This window comes from Tetrao urogallus, assembly GCF_951394365.1.
Source record: "Tetrao urogallus genome assembly, chromosome: 13".
Taxonomy (NCBI): domain Eukaryota; kingdom Metazoa; phylum Chordata; class Aves; order Galliformes; family Phasianidae; genus Tetrao; species Tetrao urogallus.
In genome coordinates this window covers 17,452,398-17,470,893 of record NC_136826.1, presented here as the reverse complement: position 1 = coordinate 17,470,893, position 18,496 = coordinate 17,452,398, and the positions used below count along the sequence as shown (strand labels likewise).

At 55.3% G+C, this 18,496-nt stretch overlaps 1 protein-coding gene across 2 annotated transcripts in view; it reads right to left on the bottom strand.

Moving 5' to 3' along the window:
• Positions 1–391: 391 nt before the first annotated feature.
• The window catches only part of MID2 (midline 2), a gene marked incomplete at both ends in the record, with an annotated part of 40,655 nt that continues 22,550 nt past the window's right edge, over positions 392–18,496 (bottom strand). The window contains 8 exons of one of the 2 annotated variants that reach the window (XM_079541706.1): positions 392–794; positions 1,238–1,445; positions 5,927–6,186; positions 8,765–8,912; positions 9,349–9,476; positions 9,858–10,006; positions 12,606–12,713; positions 15,604–15,699. In XM_079541706.1, the coding sequence (XP_079397832.1) occupies positions 392–794; positions 1,238–1,445; positions 5,927–6,186; positions 8,765–8,912; positions 9,349–9,476; positions 9,858–10,006; positions 12,606–12,713; positions 15,604–15,699 (1,500 nt within the window). The remainder of the gene's footprint in view (positions 795–1,237; positions 1,446–5,926; positions 6,187–8,764; positions 8,913–9,348; positions 9,477–9,857; positions 10,007–12,605; positions 12,714–15,603; positions 15,700–18,496) is intronic. The other variant, XM_079541707.1, reaches the window with a different exon arrangement.

Sequence of the window (18,496 nt, the reverse complement as noted above, 5' to 3'; positions counted from 1 at the left end):
AGATCCCACCTGCCTCTCGTGGTCTCCAGAAAGCCAATCCCTGCAGCCCCAACCTGCAGGGATGCACCAGACATCCCCCCCTGACCACCACGGCACCTGAGAACATCACCCAAAAGCCCATCCTGGATGCAGGGAAACAAAACCATCCACGTGACGATCTGCCCCGGGGAGAGCCACGAAGATGCTGCAGGAGCCTGGCGTGCACACGTGGAGCCGGCCAACAGGAGTTTATTTTCAGAGGTTCTTTTGTTTTCCCCTTAAAAATAAAACGAGCCGCAGGTGGGTGCCCTCCTGTTGGAGCATTGTGGCTGCTCTGTGGCTCGGAGGGCTCCTGGTGCCCACTGCCAGCCCCGGCCCACATCACCGGTACCACCGTGGGGCAGGATCGCTCCTAGTGACAGGCTTTCATCCCTGATACATATGGGGACTCCTGGGGCCTGCAGTTACACTCCTGCTGCTCTGGGTAATCTATGAAGTCTGGGGCAGGCAGACCCGAGAGGATCATCAAGGATTTGTTCCAGATAGTGAACGTGGGGCACACCGGGAGGATGAAGGAGACCTCGAAGGTGTGCAGGTGCAGGGAGTTGGCCGGGTCGTAGAAGGAGAGCGCGTTGTTGTCGTAATCCAGGAGGACGCCGAGGCGCTTCATCTGCGGGTGCACCTCCACCAGCATCTCCTTGTTGTTGTGCCTCACCACAAAGTTGTTGTTGCAGCGGGAGAAGACCCAAGATGAGGAGTTCTTCCCGATCCACTCGTTCTTGGGAGCCGACTTGTAAGCCACGCCGATGGCGTACCTGGGAGAGAGGAGAAGCTTTGCTCAGAGACCTCACTGTGAGACTGAATCTAACCCCGACGTGCGTTGGGTTGTGTTTCACCCGCCTGTGCAGGCTGGACGCATCTCTGGCTGCTTGCACAGGAACGCATGCCAAGAGCCTGAACCCAACGACGGTGCCATCAAGGCAAGAGCTGCATTGGTGAGGTCAGCAGGGGAGAGAAATAGACACGTAACGCTTCACCTTGCAGTCCTGTTGGGGCCATCCCACAGCCTTCTGGCAGAGAGGAGGCACTCACAGAGCACTGCACCCACAGCCAGCCCAATGCCAGGTCCCAGCCATGACAACAGCGTCCAACTCTGCAACCTTGAGTAACCCCAGACTTGAACCCCAGCACAGTGCACGGCAACTCAGGGGATACTGAGGGCCTCCAGGAGATGGAGGAAAGGTCAGGGGGTGCCTACCAAGTGGAGGAGCCCACCACCACCTCCCAGTAGTGGCAGCCGCTGTCGATGAAGACGTTGCCCGCCGCACCGTAGCACCCGGTCCCACTGAACCTCTCGGGCGTGTGGCTCTTCTTCAGGGAGCTCTCGTCCTTCTCCATCTGCAGCCCATCGTTGGAGATCTTCAACTTCTTGTGGGCCATCTTGGGGTCCAGCTTAAAAGGCTGACCTATTAGAAGAGGACGTGTAGGTTACTATTTGTGGGTGTTGTCATCGCTGTGCAGGCAGAATGCAGGCAGGAAACGTCTGCCCCAGGCTCTTGGGATATTTCCCCATGAGCCAAAGGTGCTACTGGGATAGAGATAGCATCCCCAGCATGTATGACCCCGGAACACTGGAAGCCTTTTTATTGCACATTGCCCCGTTCATATGCCTCATTCCCTCGTCCAAAACACTCCCTTTTGCTTGCTGTTAATGTTGTAAAATGCTGTGGCGGAGAGAGGGGATGCTTCCAGCTAATGGAAAAGGCACTGACGACACCATTAAGGACCGCGCAGCACTCTGGGCAAGGCGTGCAGCCTGCCTGAATCCCCTAACGGATCCATACTCTATTAGCAGTAATGAGAGTTATACGAGCAGAGAGAAGGGAGAATAGACCCTTAAGTGCTGCTATAACAATATTGAATCACAGAAGAAGTAGTGCAGCATCAAGCATGTCCCCAAGTCCCCATCAACAGCCGACACAGCTCGCTCCCTGCAGTGCAGGCTGCTATTACACTTTACAGGAAACATGCCTGAGGTTTTCCAGTGTTTCTGTGCTGCCAAACAAGGGCTGGGACGCCTGGAGAAGACAGCTTGGGCTTGGAAGCAAACCAAAGGCATTGAGTGCAGCCCGTGTTTGGCTGAGGCTGGAAGTGAGCACGGAGCCAGCTGGGAGCACACAGCCTTTCTTCTCCAACTCAGCCAAGTCTGATGGATTCTGCAGACCTTTTGGGCTCGGAACACAGCTGCAATTCTCATGTTAGGTTAGCAGCCCTCTGACAGCCAAACCAACGTGGCTGCATGACGTTCGCCTGCACAGGTGACGTAACTCAGTTGGTTTTCAAATCCCACCCTCTCAGCTTTTCAGATGCAACGCATGGCAGTGGGGACCTGGCCCTGTCACATCAGTGTACAAACATCCTACAGAGCCCGGATGTGATTTTGAGAGGGATCTGTCTAATTCAGCACAGAGCAAAGCAAATGGGGCAGCTGCTATAGGACCACTTAATAGCTGAAACCCACTGCCTGTTGCTGGCAGCCCCCACAGCATGCAGCCAGCCACCCCTCCTGCTTTTTCAGCTGTGCAAACTGAGGCTTGGAGAGGCACAGCACCTGGCCAATGCTTCCAGCAAGGCTGTTGGAAATCCACGTCTTAGGAAGTGTTGCAAACAGAGCCAAGGCAGTGTGCAGAGCTTTCCAGTGCAGCCCTGTAACTGAGCTCATCCACATCGCTCTCTGCTTGCTCTGGTGGTTCACGTTTATTTTCCTTGAGAAAATTCATTTATTGTGAGATAAATGAGTGGGGAGGGCTGAAAGTAAAGCTGCAGACTGAGAGTGATCTTATCCTACAGCTTCTGGAATATTTTGAGATCTGCCTTTTCCCAGCAGTAACACAGAGAGACAAGCTTGGAGGAAGGGAGGGATAAAAATACCCAGCTCCATCAGGACAGAGGCACACGCGTCCTCTGGCTGGCGCTGACCCCTTTCTGAGGTCAGTAGCAAAGAGGAAATCCTGGCCTTGGGCTTGTGGGACGTGCCACTAGGACAAGTTAAGGGTTAATGAAGCCTTGGGGCAGGCAGAGACCCCTGCCCAACGTGGGCAATGCCCATCCCCATCCTGGGTGAATTGCTCAGTTCTCTGCTCGCCTTACCAGCACGTTGCAAGGAAGGGGCCAGCAGCATCACCAGCTTTTGTCAAGGCTTCATGGAAAGAACAAAGGCTGGAAAGACTCAGCAGCTCCTGCTGACTTCCCTGAGCTCACCTGTGTTAGGTGAGCTCCAGCTGAGTAAATGCCACAGCTGGTGACATCCCTGCTCCATCCGTCCACCCCAGTGCCACCAGCACTGCAGCGCAAACCTGGCTGTGAGCTTCCAGCTGGGCCATCCAGCTGTGCAGTCAGGAACAGCACAAGACCCCTGGCAGAGGTCTGGAGAGCAGCGACTGTTGTCCTGCCATCACTTTGAGGAAGCAAAGCCACGATGCTGAGTTAATCTATTCAGACCTATGAAGCTTCCAACACTCCCAGCTTGCTTCGGGATCGCACTCATCTCACCTTGCTCCATAGGAAGCATCAGCACTGCCACGTTCCTGCTGCTAACAGCAGAGCTGCTCACACTGCTGCAAGCCCACCCCTCTAATGAGGCACTGTATGACCCTCAGGGTCTCAAACAGATCAGGAAAAGACAGAAATGAGCACGAGAATCAGACCTGCCCACAACGGTCACGGCGAGGACCATGGAGAACATCTCCCATGCTCTTCATTTACGGCCATCCCTTGCACAGTCCCTCATTCTGTCAGTTTCGGCCACTTTTGGACACTTGCTAATAATAAAGACCGATCCAAGAACAGCTTCAGCAAAAGGTTTCTTCCTGTCACCAGACCAAAGCTCTTTTCCCCCAGCTCTTCTGCTCAGGGCAGCTTGAAAACACAGATTTAGTGGCAGCGCTGATGCTGCGGAAATCAATGTGCCCTGACACTGACCTTCTGTGGCAAAGCCATCTCTCCAAACAGCGCTCTGGGAGCACAAAGGAGGCTGTGAAACGTGCTAATTGGCCCTGCCCGTCGAACTGCTGACACCTCCACGGAGCTTACAGCAGCTGGAAAGTGCATGCTGTCTCCTAATTGCCCACTGGGAAAGGAGAGAAGCACGCAGCTCCGCGTTGACAAGGGCAGCATCCCACACCAGCATTTCATGGCTTTCTGTTGGAAACTCTGGGCTATGGACCATCCTTCAACCCCAGCTGGGGCTCTCTCCAGCACCCAGTGCTGCAAGGCACAACCACCTACAGTTCACAGGTATTACAGCATCCCGTTGACTTCACACACAAAATCCCAGAGCTCGATTTGTGCTGGATGCTCAGCACCACGCGGCACCCCTTGACCTGAGGTTTGAACATCCCTCCTCAGTGCCCCCTGCCCAAGGACATCAGGCAGGAACGTGGCCTTAGCGGGCACGGTGGCAATGGGTTGGTTGCTCTTGGTGATCGTAGAGATCTTTTCTGACCTTCTGTGATTTTGTGAAAATACAACCTGGAGAGGAGGCATCCCTTCGCCAAATCACTGCACCTCCTTTCCTCTCATCTCCCTGTCCCAGATGGGTGCCACTCCTCTCCATCCAGCTGCCCACATCCTGCTGTACGGAGAGGTGGGACAGGCTGCAAGGCACCAGGCACAGCCCCAAAGTCAAGCTAGCACCATCACACAGAAATCTGGCCAAGGATGACCAGTGAGCCCCCTTCATGCGCACAGCCCATCCCTACGGCCAGAATGACAGCTCTCTGCTCCAGAAACCTGGAAGCTTTACAGCACATAAAAGCAGGCAGCAATAGGCGAAGTCAGAAGGTAAGCAGCAAGGCTGGCCATCAGCCACTGGGCACCATCAGCCACCAACCGTTGGTGGCCTGAAGAGCAGCAGAGCTGCAGGCACTGGGACTGCTGCCCAAGGAAGGAGCTCCTCAAAGCCACAGAAACACAAAATAATTTGTGTAGCGCTTCAGGCAATGCCTGCTCCAGATTTTAACAAGTGCAGCAAGTTGCTGCAGACACATCTGAGCGACAAGGGGAGTTCAAAGCCCGACTGGGCGCTGATTTATTCTCCTAAATGGAGTTCAGCAGCCAAGCAGAGCGCTCAGCATCGTGCCCCTATCTCCAGCAAATGACACTTGGCTAAAAAAGCCCCGGAGTGAGCTCTGTCCCCGGGGAGCTGCTGAAGCAAGAGCCTTTGCTCCCCTCCGTGCTGCTGTGTCACACCGCTGCTCTTGGCTTGTCAAGTCCCCAATTTCTCATTTCCACAGCGAGCGCCTCTCAAGGCACTTAGAAAGCTCTCAAAAACAGCAGCCGTGGGAGGGATGCATTGTTAACAAACAAGGCAGAACGGGATTGGAGCCTGCCCATCTCGGCAGCTCCCCCACCCCACCAGTGCACCGACTCCACTTCAGCTCATTTTGTTTAAGGTTGCGCAGGTTTCGCAAAGAAAACGAGGAGGTGGAAGCAATAAATCATTTCAAAAGCCTACTGAGAGCTTTCAAAGCCTTGAGTGATTGCAGCGTCACGGAGAGAAGCCCGAAGGAGCGCTGTGCTCACCAGGCTTGGAGGGAATGGCTTTAAGCTAAAAGAGGGGAGCTTTAGGTCAGAGGGTGGGCAGAAATGCTTGGCTCAGAGGGCGGTGAGGCTGTGCACTGCTGCCCAGAGATGGGGCTGCCCATCTCTGAGGTGCCACAGGCTGCAGGCGGGCCCTGAGCTGGTGGGATACGCAGCCCACGGTACAGGAGTGGGGCTGTGTGGGCACGAAGATCCCTTCCAACCCAGCCGTTCTGTGACCCTATGAGCCCCTAAACCCCAGCAGAGAGCTGATTGGAACACGCTGGGTGACACAGCCCTGAGACAAGTCCCAGCAGGGCAGGGAGGTGATGCTGGGGATCACTGCTCCGCTCCCTGCCATACGTACTGTTGGTTTTGAGCCGTGCAGGCTCGCTGTTCCGGCTGCCCGCCTGGTTGATGGCCTTGACCAGGAAAATGTAGCGGGTGCCGCTCTGCAGCCCGTGCACGGTGTAGTGGTTCTGCTTGATGTTGGGGACGATCATCCAGCTGTCCATGGAGTTGTAGAGACCTGCCATATAGGAGAAGGGGAAAGGGTTACTCCTGGGTAAGGGAAAGGGCTCCTTCTGGGAATAGAAATTAATGAGGAGACTGTGGAGGCCACGAGCCCTAACGCTGCAGGGGTTTGTTTGACAGATATACTGAAAGCACGGCGATGTATTAAAGATGGGGTGACTCCTTACAACCCACAGCAGGAGTTGGAACACCTTAATCTTAAAGATCCCTTCCAACCTCGGCCATTCTGTGATTCCACAACACGGTGCTACAGGAAAGGAGAAAAGCACTGTCATGTGCAGCAGGTCCCAGGGCAAGAAAGACCTTCTGAGGGCAAAGGGAGCTGCCAGTTCTGGGGTCAACAGCTGAGCTAGCACCAAGAGGCTGTGGGCAGCTGGTGCCCCATAGAATTCACTGCAGCTACAGATGCTCCGTGCTATCAAAAAGCAGCTCTGGGGCTGATACTGCAACGTGGGAGCGCTGCCTTCAGCATAAGGAGGATCAATGATGCTCAGTGGTGGGAGCTGGGGGCTCCCTGCAATCCAGCAGGTCTGGGGGCGAGGTGTGAGACGGCATGTGAGGAGTGGGCTGGGAAGGCGTGCTGCTGGAGGAGGGATTCCAGCATCCTGCCATCCATGTGTGTGTGCACAGCTGTGCGTCGGGAGCCGGGAAAACACTCCACACCTCCTCCTCGAAGGCTCACGTGGGGACAGCACTGGGATTATTCCTCCCCCGCGGCTCGCTCAGCCAGAGCTTGCAGTCGTTGTCAGCAAGGATTTGGTCTGAAGTACACATGGAAGCCGCCTAGGGGAGCAGAGCAATGCTATCTGAAGTAGAAAATCCAACAGCAATGATAGCGACGGTATCCTGCAGGCAGAGCTGTGGCGGCTGTTATCTCCCTGCAGCCAAGAGCCACCTTGGGATCCGGCCCCGCAAAGGGCAGAGAGGCTGAGAGATGGCAATCATGGAGCAATTCAGCCTCCAAAGCGGGTGTCCTTTTCAAAGCTACCGAGAAAGGCTTGGCCTGGAGGGCTGAGGGCTCCTCTCCTTGCCAAAGCTGGAAAACATCCTTTTTATCGCAGTGTTTGTCATCTACACAAAACACCTGCGTCCCGCCGAGCACTCAGATGTAAAGGCAGCGTGCAGGGGAAGCTGTGCACGAGCAGCTGTGTGTCATGAGCAGGCACCTGCCCTGCTGGAAGCCCACTGGTGCTCTGCTTGGTGAGCCCTGTGTGCTATTTTCATCACCTCTTCACGCATGGGTTCCTGCAGAACTCAGACTCTTTCATTGCCCGGTCCTGAACACGTTATTGCAAGTCACAATATATTATTCATTTTCTGCTTGGAGGTGTTAACTGATGTTTTCTTTCCTCCTTCTTCAAGAAGGAGGCCAAGGAAGCTGCTGCAGACACCTGCCCCTTCGGGCTCTCCTTGCTGCTCATCACCACAGCCTTGTCATTCCCACCTCTGCCAAAGCCCATCCCACCCTCAGGCACTGAGCACAGGGCTCGGGGTCCGTGCTCTCCATCCCAAGGGGCCGAGCCCTCAGTGGGCTCCAGTCCACGTTGAGAGTGGGGCAAAGACCTCCTGGTGCCTCTCAGCCCCTGAACGGCTCAGTGGTCCTTCCTCAGCTGGCAGCTGGCATGGAGATGGAGGCTGGGGATGCCTAAAATGCTCACCGAGCTCTGAGAGAAGAGCAAAACATTGGAGAAAAGGTGTTTGTAGGAGAGGGGGAACACAGAGCAGCAGGGTGGGGACATCCGGATACTGTAGGACCGGGTAACTCCAGGCAATGTCTGGCCAAGAGGAAATCAATCAGCATTTTCCACTCCTGGCTGTGGGGATGCACGTTTATCAGCTCTGGGAGCCGCCAGCAGGACGTGGCAGGAGCAGCTTCCTGCATGCAGCACAGGGCACTTCACAGCCTTCCTGAGCCTCCATCTTCCTGTGAAGTTAGATAAGCTAATGGAAGCTCAAAAAGTCCATGCAGAGCATTTGGGGAGCGCATCCTCCAGCACTGAGCATCCCGAGGTACAGCCAGGAGCAGAACATCAGTGCCTGGCCATCCTGCTGGGATGCTGCCCTCTCCCAAGGGCACCATTCCAGGATGGACAAACTGGAAGATGTACTTTTGTGCTCCAATTAACACATCCATGCAAACCCTCTCAAATTGCAGGAATAAGGCTGTATCACATGAAATCACAGCAAACAGCCCTTGGCTTTCTGACCAAGCCACCCTTCTGCCCCTCCGTGGAGACCCACAGATCTCCCTTTCCTCCAAGTGCAACCAAACCAGCTTCTGTGTTTGGCTTTTAAATAATGTTTGCTGACAGCAAATGATGAGGAAAATCTGATGGAGAGTGCAGATGTGACTTGCCCATCCTTGAGGGCTGCTGGGCCGTCACAGCTCCAAGCCCTGCCCTTTCCACCACCTCTCCCCACCATGGCAATCGCTTGGTGCTCAAGAGCTGAGAGTCCATTTAGATGACTTTAAGTGTCATTTTAAACCACCGCTTTTAAGAAGGGGGGAAATTAAACAGATACCCCATCCCTTAGGCATTTCCTGCTGTGCTCTACCTGAGCCCCCAGCTGACGCACCAGGCCAGCTGTGCCCTCCTGCAGAACATGAGATCAGCATCCCCGCTTCTGCCATGCCTACTTTTGGGTTGGGGGCTGCTCAATAAGCAGCAACTTACTGATGAAGTTGGCTTGCCCGGTGAAGATGGTGTACTGGAGCTCGTAAGAGCTGACGCTGAACTCATCCTCCGAGATCCAGTGGACTGTGATGGTGTCATGGGAGGCCGTGCAGAGCTCCTCACGCACAGACGGAGGGTTCGGTGCTGCAGGGAATGATTTCAACAAGCTGCTGTTTGCTTGCTGTCATACGCATTGGGCTTTTTTTTTGCTCTTTATGGGGCTCACGCAGGGAGCAGAGCCTCATTTTACAAGTTAAGTAACAACGTCCTCACCTCCCCACAGCCCCCAGCCCTCCCCCTGGCTCTCCAGCCCCAGCAAGCAGTTTATTCCCATGCCTCCTTGTCTGTCCCACCCTGGGGGCATCACCTCCTCCATCACTGGTGGAGAGCATCATTTTTTCCCCCACTTTCTGAACTCCTGTGGTGCCGACAAGATGATGGGAAGACATCGCTGCCTTGGGGCTTCTGCTCTCCTATGACCCACCATTGACCCGGTTTAAAATCCCCCCTCCCAGCACTCGGTGGGGGGAAAGAGGCAGTGCTGGGGGGCAGAGCAGGGGTTACGTGCCCCCGTGCTCACCGGTGAGATAATCCAACCCCTCCAGCAGTTTCTTCTCTCTGGAAAAATCCAAGGCGAAGTTTTCAAAGGCGTCATTAAAATTGATATCTGGTATCAGAACTTGAGAGGATGCAGTTGCCATGGCGACCCTGAAAGGAGAGAAGAGCCCATCAATCCGCATCGGGGTGCACTCTGCTCCCGACTCCCGGCTGATGGGAAGGGGGTGAGCAGCCCCACGGTGACACAGCATGGCAGCAGGGGACAGCAGGTGATGCAGCACGACACCCAGCGGAGTGGCAGGGACAGGGCATAGAGCTGGGGGCCCATCACTGGGGGTCCCATCCCCATGCCCCAGCTTGGCTCTCCCCACATCGGTGCTGCCAGGCTGCATCCCTCAGCACCCTTCAGAGGTGCCACGCAGCTCCTGCCCTGCCACCACCAGCAGTGCTATCCGAGGGCAGCACTCGGGGGACACAGTGAGATCACTGCAGGCTATCTCACAGCACTTAGGCAACCAGGCTGCCACCCACCTCTCTGCCACATTCCGGGCTGTCTGCAGGAAGCGAGCGTGGTCATTCTCCTTCAGGATGTGCTCTGCTTGGTTGATGAGGACCGTGGAGCGCTCGAGGCACTGCCGGCAGTTGGCGACCTGCTGGGCCAGCTTCCTCAGCTTCATCACCTGTGGGGTGAGCACAGCAAGGTGGTGGTGCTCAGCTGGATGGATGGGAAAGCAGCGCCAGTGTTGCACCGTAACATAGGGCACAGCAGCCTCTGCTCCATCCCCACTGGTATCCCAACAAGTCCTGCGCAGTGCTGACCCACTCCAGGACCCTCTGACCACTCGGTCTCTTTCCTATGGGGCTCCTGGGGGAGTATTTACTGACAGACAGCACCAAGCAAGCCACAAAGGAAGAAACAAAGACAACAGGCTTGGTGACACGTCTCATGGGAGTACCATGGGTGCTCAAGGGAACAGAGAAACCCAACCGAATGTCAGTTCTCAGAAGAACCAATGGGGGAGAAGCTCAGTGAAAACCCCTTAGAAATCCCCAGCATGCAGCAAGGACCGAGCTGTAGGAACAGTGCTCATCCCTGGCATCGCTCGCGGGCTGCAGCACTCACGTTTCTGTAGGGTGCACTGAATTAGAGCAGGCAATGAGCCAGTCACAAGACTGGAGGTCCATCCCCATTCCCTGTGCCCACCCACAGCCATCCCACAGCTGGTGCTCTGCACTGCTCACCTGCACGCAGCTCATCCTGACATCAATCCCTCCTCCCGTTTTTCATCTTTTAATGATAACCCCCTCATTCTGCTGCATCACCCCGTGCCCCCCCAGCACACTGTCAGTCCGTGCCCATAGTGCCTGGGACTTGTCAAGCAGCCGAGCTGCAGTGCTGGCAGCTGACAGCAGCTGCTGGAGCTGCTCTCCCAGGTGTCAGCGCTGTCACTGCGTCCCCAGCCTGCAAATCCCACTGATTTGATGCTGATAGCCAGGCCTCTCACAGAGCAGTGGGTTCTCAGCTCCAGAACCACTGCGTGAGCTGCAGACAGACAGCATGGGGGTGGGAAGCCAGCAGATAGGCTTCAAACTGCTCCAGTTGAGGAAAGGGAGGCCAGGGGGCTCGCCTCAGCTAGCGGCAGGCAGGCATGGCTCCGAAGGGCTGTTTGCACAGGGCAGGCAGGGAGGCTTGCTGGGGCTCAGCAGGCTGAGGGGTGATTTGTTTTAAGACCAGCCTTGGTGGAAAATAAAAATCATCCAAAAGAGAAATGAAAAGACAAGCTTCAAGAAAGGAGAGAGCACAGCACCAGTCCCGGCCCTTGCTGTGATGGCGTGCCCAGGCACCAGCTCCTTCTGACCACATCCCAGCACACAGCAGAGCCCGCAGCGCTCATCTCTGGGGATTCTCAAGCTTCACAAGCCTCGGACTGCAGCTCTGGTCTGTGCTGTTTGAAGGCAGAGCAGCTCTGGTGCACGGGGATGCGTCCCCACACGGCATCACCACCTGCACTGCAGCCCCAGGAGCTCACAGCCTCCCCAGGGACACCAGTACCCACATGTCTGTAAGTCCCTGATGGCAAAGGTTGCAGGGGGGAGGAAAGGGGCTGCTGTTAGGTGAGCATCGCTTCAAGCTGCCTCCCTGCACAGCTGATGCTTTTTCCACTGTAAAAGAGAGGGGTTTGTCTGCGGAGCGAGCAGCCACCCACGCTCTGTGCTGGGCTTCTCATTGGGAAGAGCAGCCCAGAAGTGGAGAAGTCGAAGGTAATTTAGCACACTGCTTCTCGCTGTGCAGCCTGAGCATTCCCAGGCAGCCACCAGCCCCAGCTCTCTCTGCTTTTCTTTTTTTGTGCTTGTTAAATTCTCCACTGCTTGCAGCTCAGGCTCCTGAGAAAGGCTGCTTAGAAACCACCGCGTCTCTCACACCTCCCATCCCGAGCAGCTCAGAGCAGAGATGCTGGGAGACCCGGGGATGCACAAGGAGCACCATGCAGGGGTTCCCAGCGGCTGTGCTGCGCTCCCAGCTCACCCACTGCCAAACAGCCATCCTCTCACACTGCCCCACATCACACACGTGCACCAACGGTGCTGGAATTGCAGCTGCTCAGGCACCAGCTCACTGCTTTGAGTTCACACGCAGCTGAGTTCCTGCTGCCAGCGTGGGGCAACACATCAGAGCCTCTCTGTTCTCCCCAGAAACCAACCAGGAGGAAAAACCAGCTCTGAGTGCCAGCGTTCTGCCTGAAACTGGACAGCGTGGTCAAAATGCATTCGGGGGAGAGGGTGGGAAGTGAGAGGCAGACAGACAGATGGACCAGCAGAAGGCACCGTTACATAAAATATGTTTCCTGAAGTGGCTGGGATAAAAGCACACGTTTCCAAGCTTCCACCCCTGCAGAAGAGGGTCCACAGTGCCCGAGGGCAACACTGGCCCTTGCACAGATGCACGTGGGGTGAGCTGATCCCCAGCCCTTGTGTGCAGACACCCAGTGCTGGAGCGGTGATGCTCCAGGCAGGACAAGCAGCACAGCTCAGCTCTGGGTGCTGCAATGGATGCACAGAGTGGGAGCCCAACGGATACCCAGGCTCAGAAAGGCAGGAAAACTTGCCTAGGGCTACAATGCAGCGCAGGGCTGGGATGGCCCTTAAATATTAATTCTACATTATTATATCAGCAGTGCAGTGATAGAAAAGCCCTGAGGAAGCTGTCTGGGCTGATGCAAGCGACTGTGCAAGCTTGGTGCTTGCAGGAGGAGCCCTGGGGACTCATGCTGTGCTTACCTTCGTCTCCTTGATCTTGACGGCGATGACCTGCTTACGCTGGCGGATGATCTCCATCAGCTCGTCACACTCCTCCATCAGCTTGGCCTCATGCATGGCTGTGTTCACCTGGGCAGGGAAAGCAAAGGCATGCATGGTTGGAGCTGCCGGGGTGCTGCTACAGGGCACTGCGCTCTGAATAATGACCAGGGACCGCAGGTGGCCACGCTCCATCAGCTGGGATAGGAAACGGGATGTGAGCCCCTCTGGCAGCTCCCACTACCATTGCACCAAAAGGGAGAATGGAGTGAGCACCCAGCACAGCTTCCTGCACTGTGACACCTCCCAGACCCAAGCACTGATGGTAGGAATGCAACCCACGGAATGGATCTGTCACAGTTTAAAGCCTGTGGCTGGAGAACTGCCCTGGCCACGTCTACGCTCAGCAAGGAGCTCCAGGAAGGGCCCTCTCCCCTCAGCTTTCCTTCCCCACCTGCAGCAATAGAGCTGCAGCCTTCATTCCAACCAAAGCAGCGAGGGAGTGGAACAAAGCCATGAGCTTCCCCCCGTGTCCACATTCCCACCTGGAAGCCCAGCAGCGCTGGGAGCACGAGGCCTTCAGGGAGCTGAGGCAGGGACCCGAGCCCTGCTGCTCAGCCAATTAAACAGCCAACTGCAGGACAGAAACAGGTTTTCTTCACATTGTGCTCTCAGAGCGATCTCCAACAGCGGAGAACACCGCAGCCATCCCTGAGCGAAACACATTTGCTACGAGATCTTTTCTTTAAAGCTGGCCAGCAGGTTATGCAATGGCCAAGTGGGAGACAGCTGACGGTGTGCGAGGATAACTGAGCTGAGAAAAACAGGATAATCTTCAAAATCTGCTGCAAGGTAGTGGCGGGGGGTGGAAATCAAACCTAGGATTCAGAGCAGCAGGAAGGCAGTGGAGCAATCAGAGCTCCACATCCCTGAATTCCCCAGGAGCACAATACAGATCCCAGCCCCATGCAGACCTACCCCCCTCTCCCTGCTCCCTCCAGAGTGCTTTCCCTGTGCCTCAGCTCCATAGGGAGAGGTCCTGAGCATGGCAGGCAGTTGTAGAAAGTGCTGATGGAGGAGAGGCAGAGCCCCATCTCTGAGCTGCAGATGGTGAGGAGCAAAATGCAGCTCCACAAGCAAAAGCTTCTTCCCCCTTCCCCCCGTGTGTGACACTGTGGGGAAGTGACTCCAGATGGTGCACGCAGCATCCCTGCATCCTTGTATGTGCACATCCCCACATCCTGCATACTCTCATCCCTGCGGCCCTGTGTGTCTGTACTCACATCCCTGCACTGTTCCCACATCCCCATTTCCTACATCCCCACATGCTTTCCTGCACACCCACACCCCCACCAGCTCCCTGGATGGTGAGGCAGCTCTGGCAGTGCATGTGGGAAGCTCCAGGGCTGCAATCTCCAGCCGGGGCCCACTGCAATAACTGAGAGTGAAGCAAATTCCCCTCACACTGCCTTAAGCACTTCCTGCATCATCCCACAGCACTGGCAAAACCCCTGGCCCTGCAGCAGCAATCCCTGCAGCAGATCGGTGCCTTCGCTCCCTGGGAAGGTTTAAGGAACCTGCTGCTCAACTCAGCAACTGAAAAAAAATAAAAATAATACAAAAAAAAAATCGATGGCCCATTAAGAAGTAATTAATTGCAACAGCCCCTCTCCGTGTATCACTTCAGCAAACAAAGCTGCAAATGAATTTGCTGTTAATTGATGTATGTACTTCGGGACAACAGCGAGGCATTGCTGCCTTCTTCCTGCCGAAGGTTTCATGGGAGCACATTGCCCAGCAGCTGCAGCCCAGAAGCACGGCTGGCACGGAGCTCCCTTGCAAATACAAACAAGAGATGCCTGAGCGTACATCCAAACACGAGGGGCTTTGCAGATCAAGTGGTCAAAGCAGCAAGGTCAGCCAAGCCCCTTCCTTTGGTGGGATTAAAGGTGATCTCTCTCCCATCAGCGCTCTCCTGTAATCCCTGCACAAAGCCCTTCCCTGTGCTGCTGCCATCAGCCCCACCGCTGCTCTTTGGCCCCAGCAAGCAGGGGAGATCACAATCACTGTCCTGACAGCAGGAAGGATGCGGGGAGGCACACCGCCTCTGTTTGGGAGCAGGAAGGAAAGCGAGGCCACAACAGAGACAAGAGGATGGGCTGTCTGCAGGAGGGTGAGCACAACAACCCTTGAGAGGTTCAGAGGATGAGAGACTCAAAACTGCAGCACCTCCTCCATCCAAAGGGGCTGAAGGCTCTTCCGAGCGATGGGAACACCAGCCCTGTGCCACAGGTGAGGGCTGCACTGCACTCCCAGAGTGCTGAGGATCACTACTGTGTGCTCAGATGCTCCCAGCACTTCTGTCCTTGTCCCCTTCCAAGCTGCCTTGCTTTGCTCCTGTTCTGGGACCTGCTGCAGTCCACATCATCCCCCAGGTGAGAGCACACCCCTGAGCTCCCAGATCCCTGCCAGCAGCTGTAGGCTTCACACTGCATCCTCGCCTGCACCTGCAGAAACTTTGGTTCCATGATTATGACAGCATTTGGCCAGCTGGGGGACGGACAGATGTCCAGGTTCTGCTCTTTGAGATGCTGCAGCCAATGTTTTTTCAGCACTTCAGCCCCCATCAGATCCCAACTGAGCTCCAGATGAAACGGGAACACAGCTGACCCCAGGAGGACACTACAGGCTATGGGAACACATAGAAATACAAAGCAACGGAGCCTATAGATCTCCTCCCAGCAGCTCACAGTCACACCAGCACCTCCCCCTTCCCACCCTACAGATCCATGTGGAATTTTCCATCATTTGGGACTGACCTCTCCAAAGTGGCACGGTGCAGGCAATGCCTCCCACCAACCCTCACAGCCCATGCCACCCCTTCCACGGTCCCACTGCTGTGCGAGGGAGGTGGGAGCAATGCTGCACACCCCCCTGCCTTGAGCTGTGCTCCCCAGTGCCACACGCTGTGCTCACTGACCTCCACTTGCTGGCAGATCTGTATCAGCTTGGCCATCTGGTTCTCCAGTTCGCTGTTGCGTTTAACCAGGTTGGTGAGGTTTGTCTCCAGGGTTTGCTGCGGGTCCAGAAAACCAGGGATGGAGAGAGAAAAGACGACAAAACAAGATGAGAGAAGTGGGAGGACTGCATCCAGCAAACCAGACCACGCATCACCCAACACACTGCCAGAGGGAGCAAAGCGTTGGCTAACTTTGTGCACAGGCTGCCCAAAACCCAGCAGAGTTTGGACAACCCTTGCTAGCAAGCCCTGCCTTTTCAGAAGGGTAGAAGGAGCTTTTCCACCTCGATTTCCAGCTGGGAAGTCTGCCTGTAGGGACTGAACAGCTGCAATTCTCCACCCCTCCTCATCCTCAGTTGGTGATGGAGATGAAGGGCTGGAGGAAGGATGAGGCTGCCCACACCGCGCTTTGCTCTGTGCTCACGGGGCTGTGCAGCCATGCAGTGATGACAGAGGATGGAGCAAAGACACCTCTATCCGTGGACATGCAGTGGACCAGCACTTTGGGGTATCCATAATTCAAGCAACACTGCCATGCCATTAAAATACGTGGTCTCACTAAGAGGAAACGCTTCCCAGCAAAGCGCTCTCAACCTGTTGCACTGCTTGTCGTGAAAGCGATAGCCTATTAATATTTGAAACTCCAGGGCTGAGAGAGGATCCCTGCAGTGTTTTATTCATATCCAGCAAGAAAGTGCAGCCCGAGGCTTCCACCACGGCTCCAGCAGACCCATAAACATCTGCACGCACGGGTAATTTGGGGGCGAGCTAGCCAAGGCAGCTTGAATCATAGTCATAAAGCACAGGCAAAGCACTCATTCCTGAAAACCACTGGCTCCTAAAATACTCCCAGCTCGCTCACAGCCCTGCAAATTGCTAGCCAGTGGCTGGTAAAGCACAATGCTGAAAGACAGGCTGAAAGAGGCAGCAGTGCAGCTCCGGGTGCCTTCATTGAGCTGAAAGCGCTCTGCACAGCAGTGCTGCAGCGATAATGCAAGAGCCAGCTGCTATCAGCTCCACCACCACCTCTCCTCGCAGCTCTGCATCATCAAACGTCACCTCACCGAGCATCCCACTCGTTAATTATCTCCCTCATCGCCGACGAGGCTGCATTGATGTTTCAGCTTTGAAACTGCAGCCGATTTCACGCTGGCAGAGGGGGCACTGGGGAGGGGGGAGCAGCCCAGCAGCACGCCTGCTCTGCAGGATCCCTCCCCTGGCACACCTGCCTGAGCGTGGAGGTGCAACCTTCTCCTTCTGCTCAACAACGTGCTAGGAGCTCCGGCTGCACCAGCTGGCTGTTTTGTAGGCATTACAGAAATTACAGCAATTACAGGGGGTTCGTTTAATTGGATCACAGCGCGCTCACCACTTCCCCACACATCCACCTTCTGGCTCGAAAGGTAGAAGATTTGGTTTCCCTACAACTGGGAGAAATGAGAAAGAGAAAAGGGAACACCACAGGATGGATCCTTGAGCCAAAGTCACTGCACAAGGGGAGAAGGCAGGCTGCAAGCACAGCAAGGGCCCTGCAGGCAGCAAACCCCTTCCTGCTGCAGCGATGCCCAACTGCAGCCAGCCCAGTGGGATGGGCAGGGAGCTCAACAAGGTGGCACGGGAAGCAACCACATGGACCTGCCTTGCACCAGGGCTGGGTTTCCACATTTGTCTTCACGCAGAGGCAGCCAAAAGCAGAGAGCATTTGCTCAGTGATTTATTTCAGGACAGTAGTGTTGTTGCTCTCGTTCATTTATAATTGTTTGCAGTGGGACACACGGCCCTGCCCCCCTCCCTCTGTGCACCACAAACACAAACCATGTGTGCACACCAAGGTGCAGACGGGAAATGCTTCCCCCATGAGCCATCAGGACGCAGAGCGCAGGGTCTGCTCAGTGCACGCTCTGCTCTCATCTCTGCTCCCCACATGAGCACTGGGTGCAATGTTTAGTCCGAAATGCTGGTAGCAGTCCATCTCCTCAATGTGATGCTTGCAACCAACACCCAGCAAAAATAATAATAATAATAAATAAAACCAGGGGGAAAATATGATTAGCAAGCTGGCTGCCTCTCTGCTAAGGGGAATTTCAGCAGACACAAGGATGAGTGACAGAGAGCCACCGCCGAGCTGCTCTGTGCAGTTCCTGCATTGTGACACTAATGCATTTCAAGTCACTTTGCAGCAACATGGCCTTGGTAAAAGCTGAAAAGAAACGCCAGCTTTCCGTGCCCGCCATCGCCCCAACCAGCAGGGCTGACCTAGAAAACGAAGCCGTTGTTCTGGTGAAAGTCTTGTCACCGTCTCTAATGGCATTGAAGAGTGCTGGCTGTCCCACTGTATAACCAACGAATATACAGATGGTAGAATTAAGAAATATAGAGGAAAGTCAGGCTAAACAGGTTATTACACTAAAGAAGAATGGATGGAGAGCTTATCCTTGGGCTCACTGAGAAGACTCCAAGAGGAGCAATCTCCAGCAGAGATCCTTCCCCACTGGCAGTCAGCTCTTAAATGGGGTCCAGGAGAGGTGCAGCCAGGCTCCATCCCTTCCAGTAGCACAGAATTGCCTTCACCTGTGCTCCCAGGGCTGACCCAGTGCTCAATCCGAGGTTCAGGCCGTGATTCAGCAGCTCCCACAAACCCACAGGTGCCACAGAGATGCTCCAGCCCTGTCCCCAGCTCTCAGAGCCCTAACAGCATTACCCAGGCTTCTCCTACATGAGAAACCCACTGCCATCCCAACTTCCCCAAGGCCATCACGTAAGGAGACAGTAGGGTGAGTTTCCACCTTCCAACTGTCCCATAAGGGAGCACCCAGCACTTCATAGGGGCGCTCTGATAAAGGAGAGCTCTTCC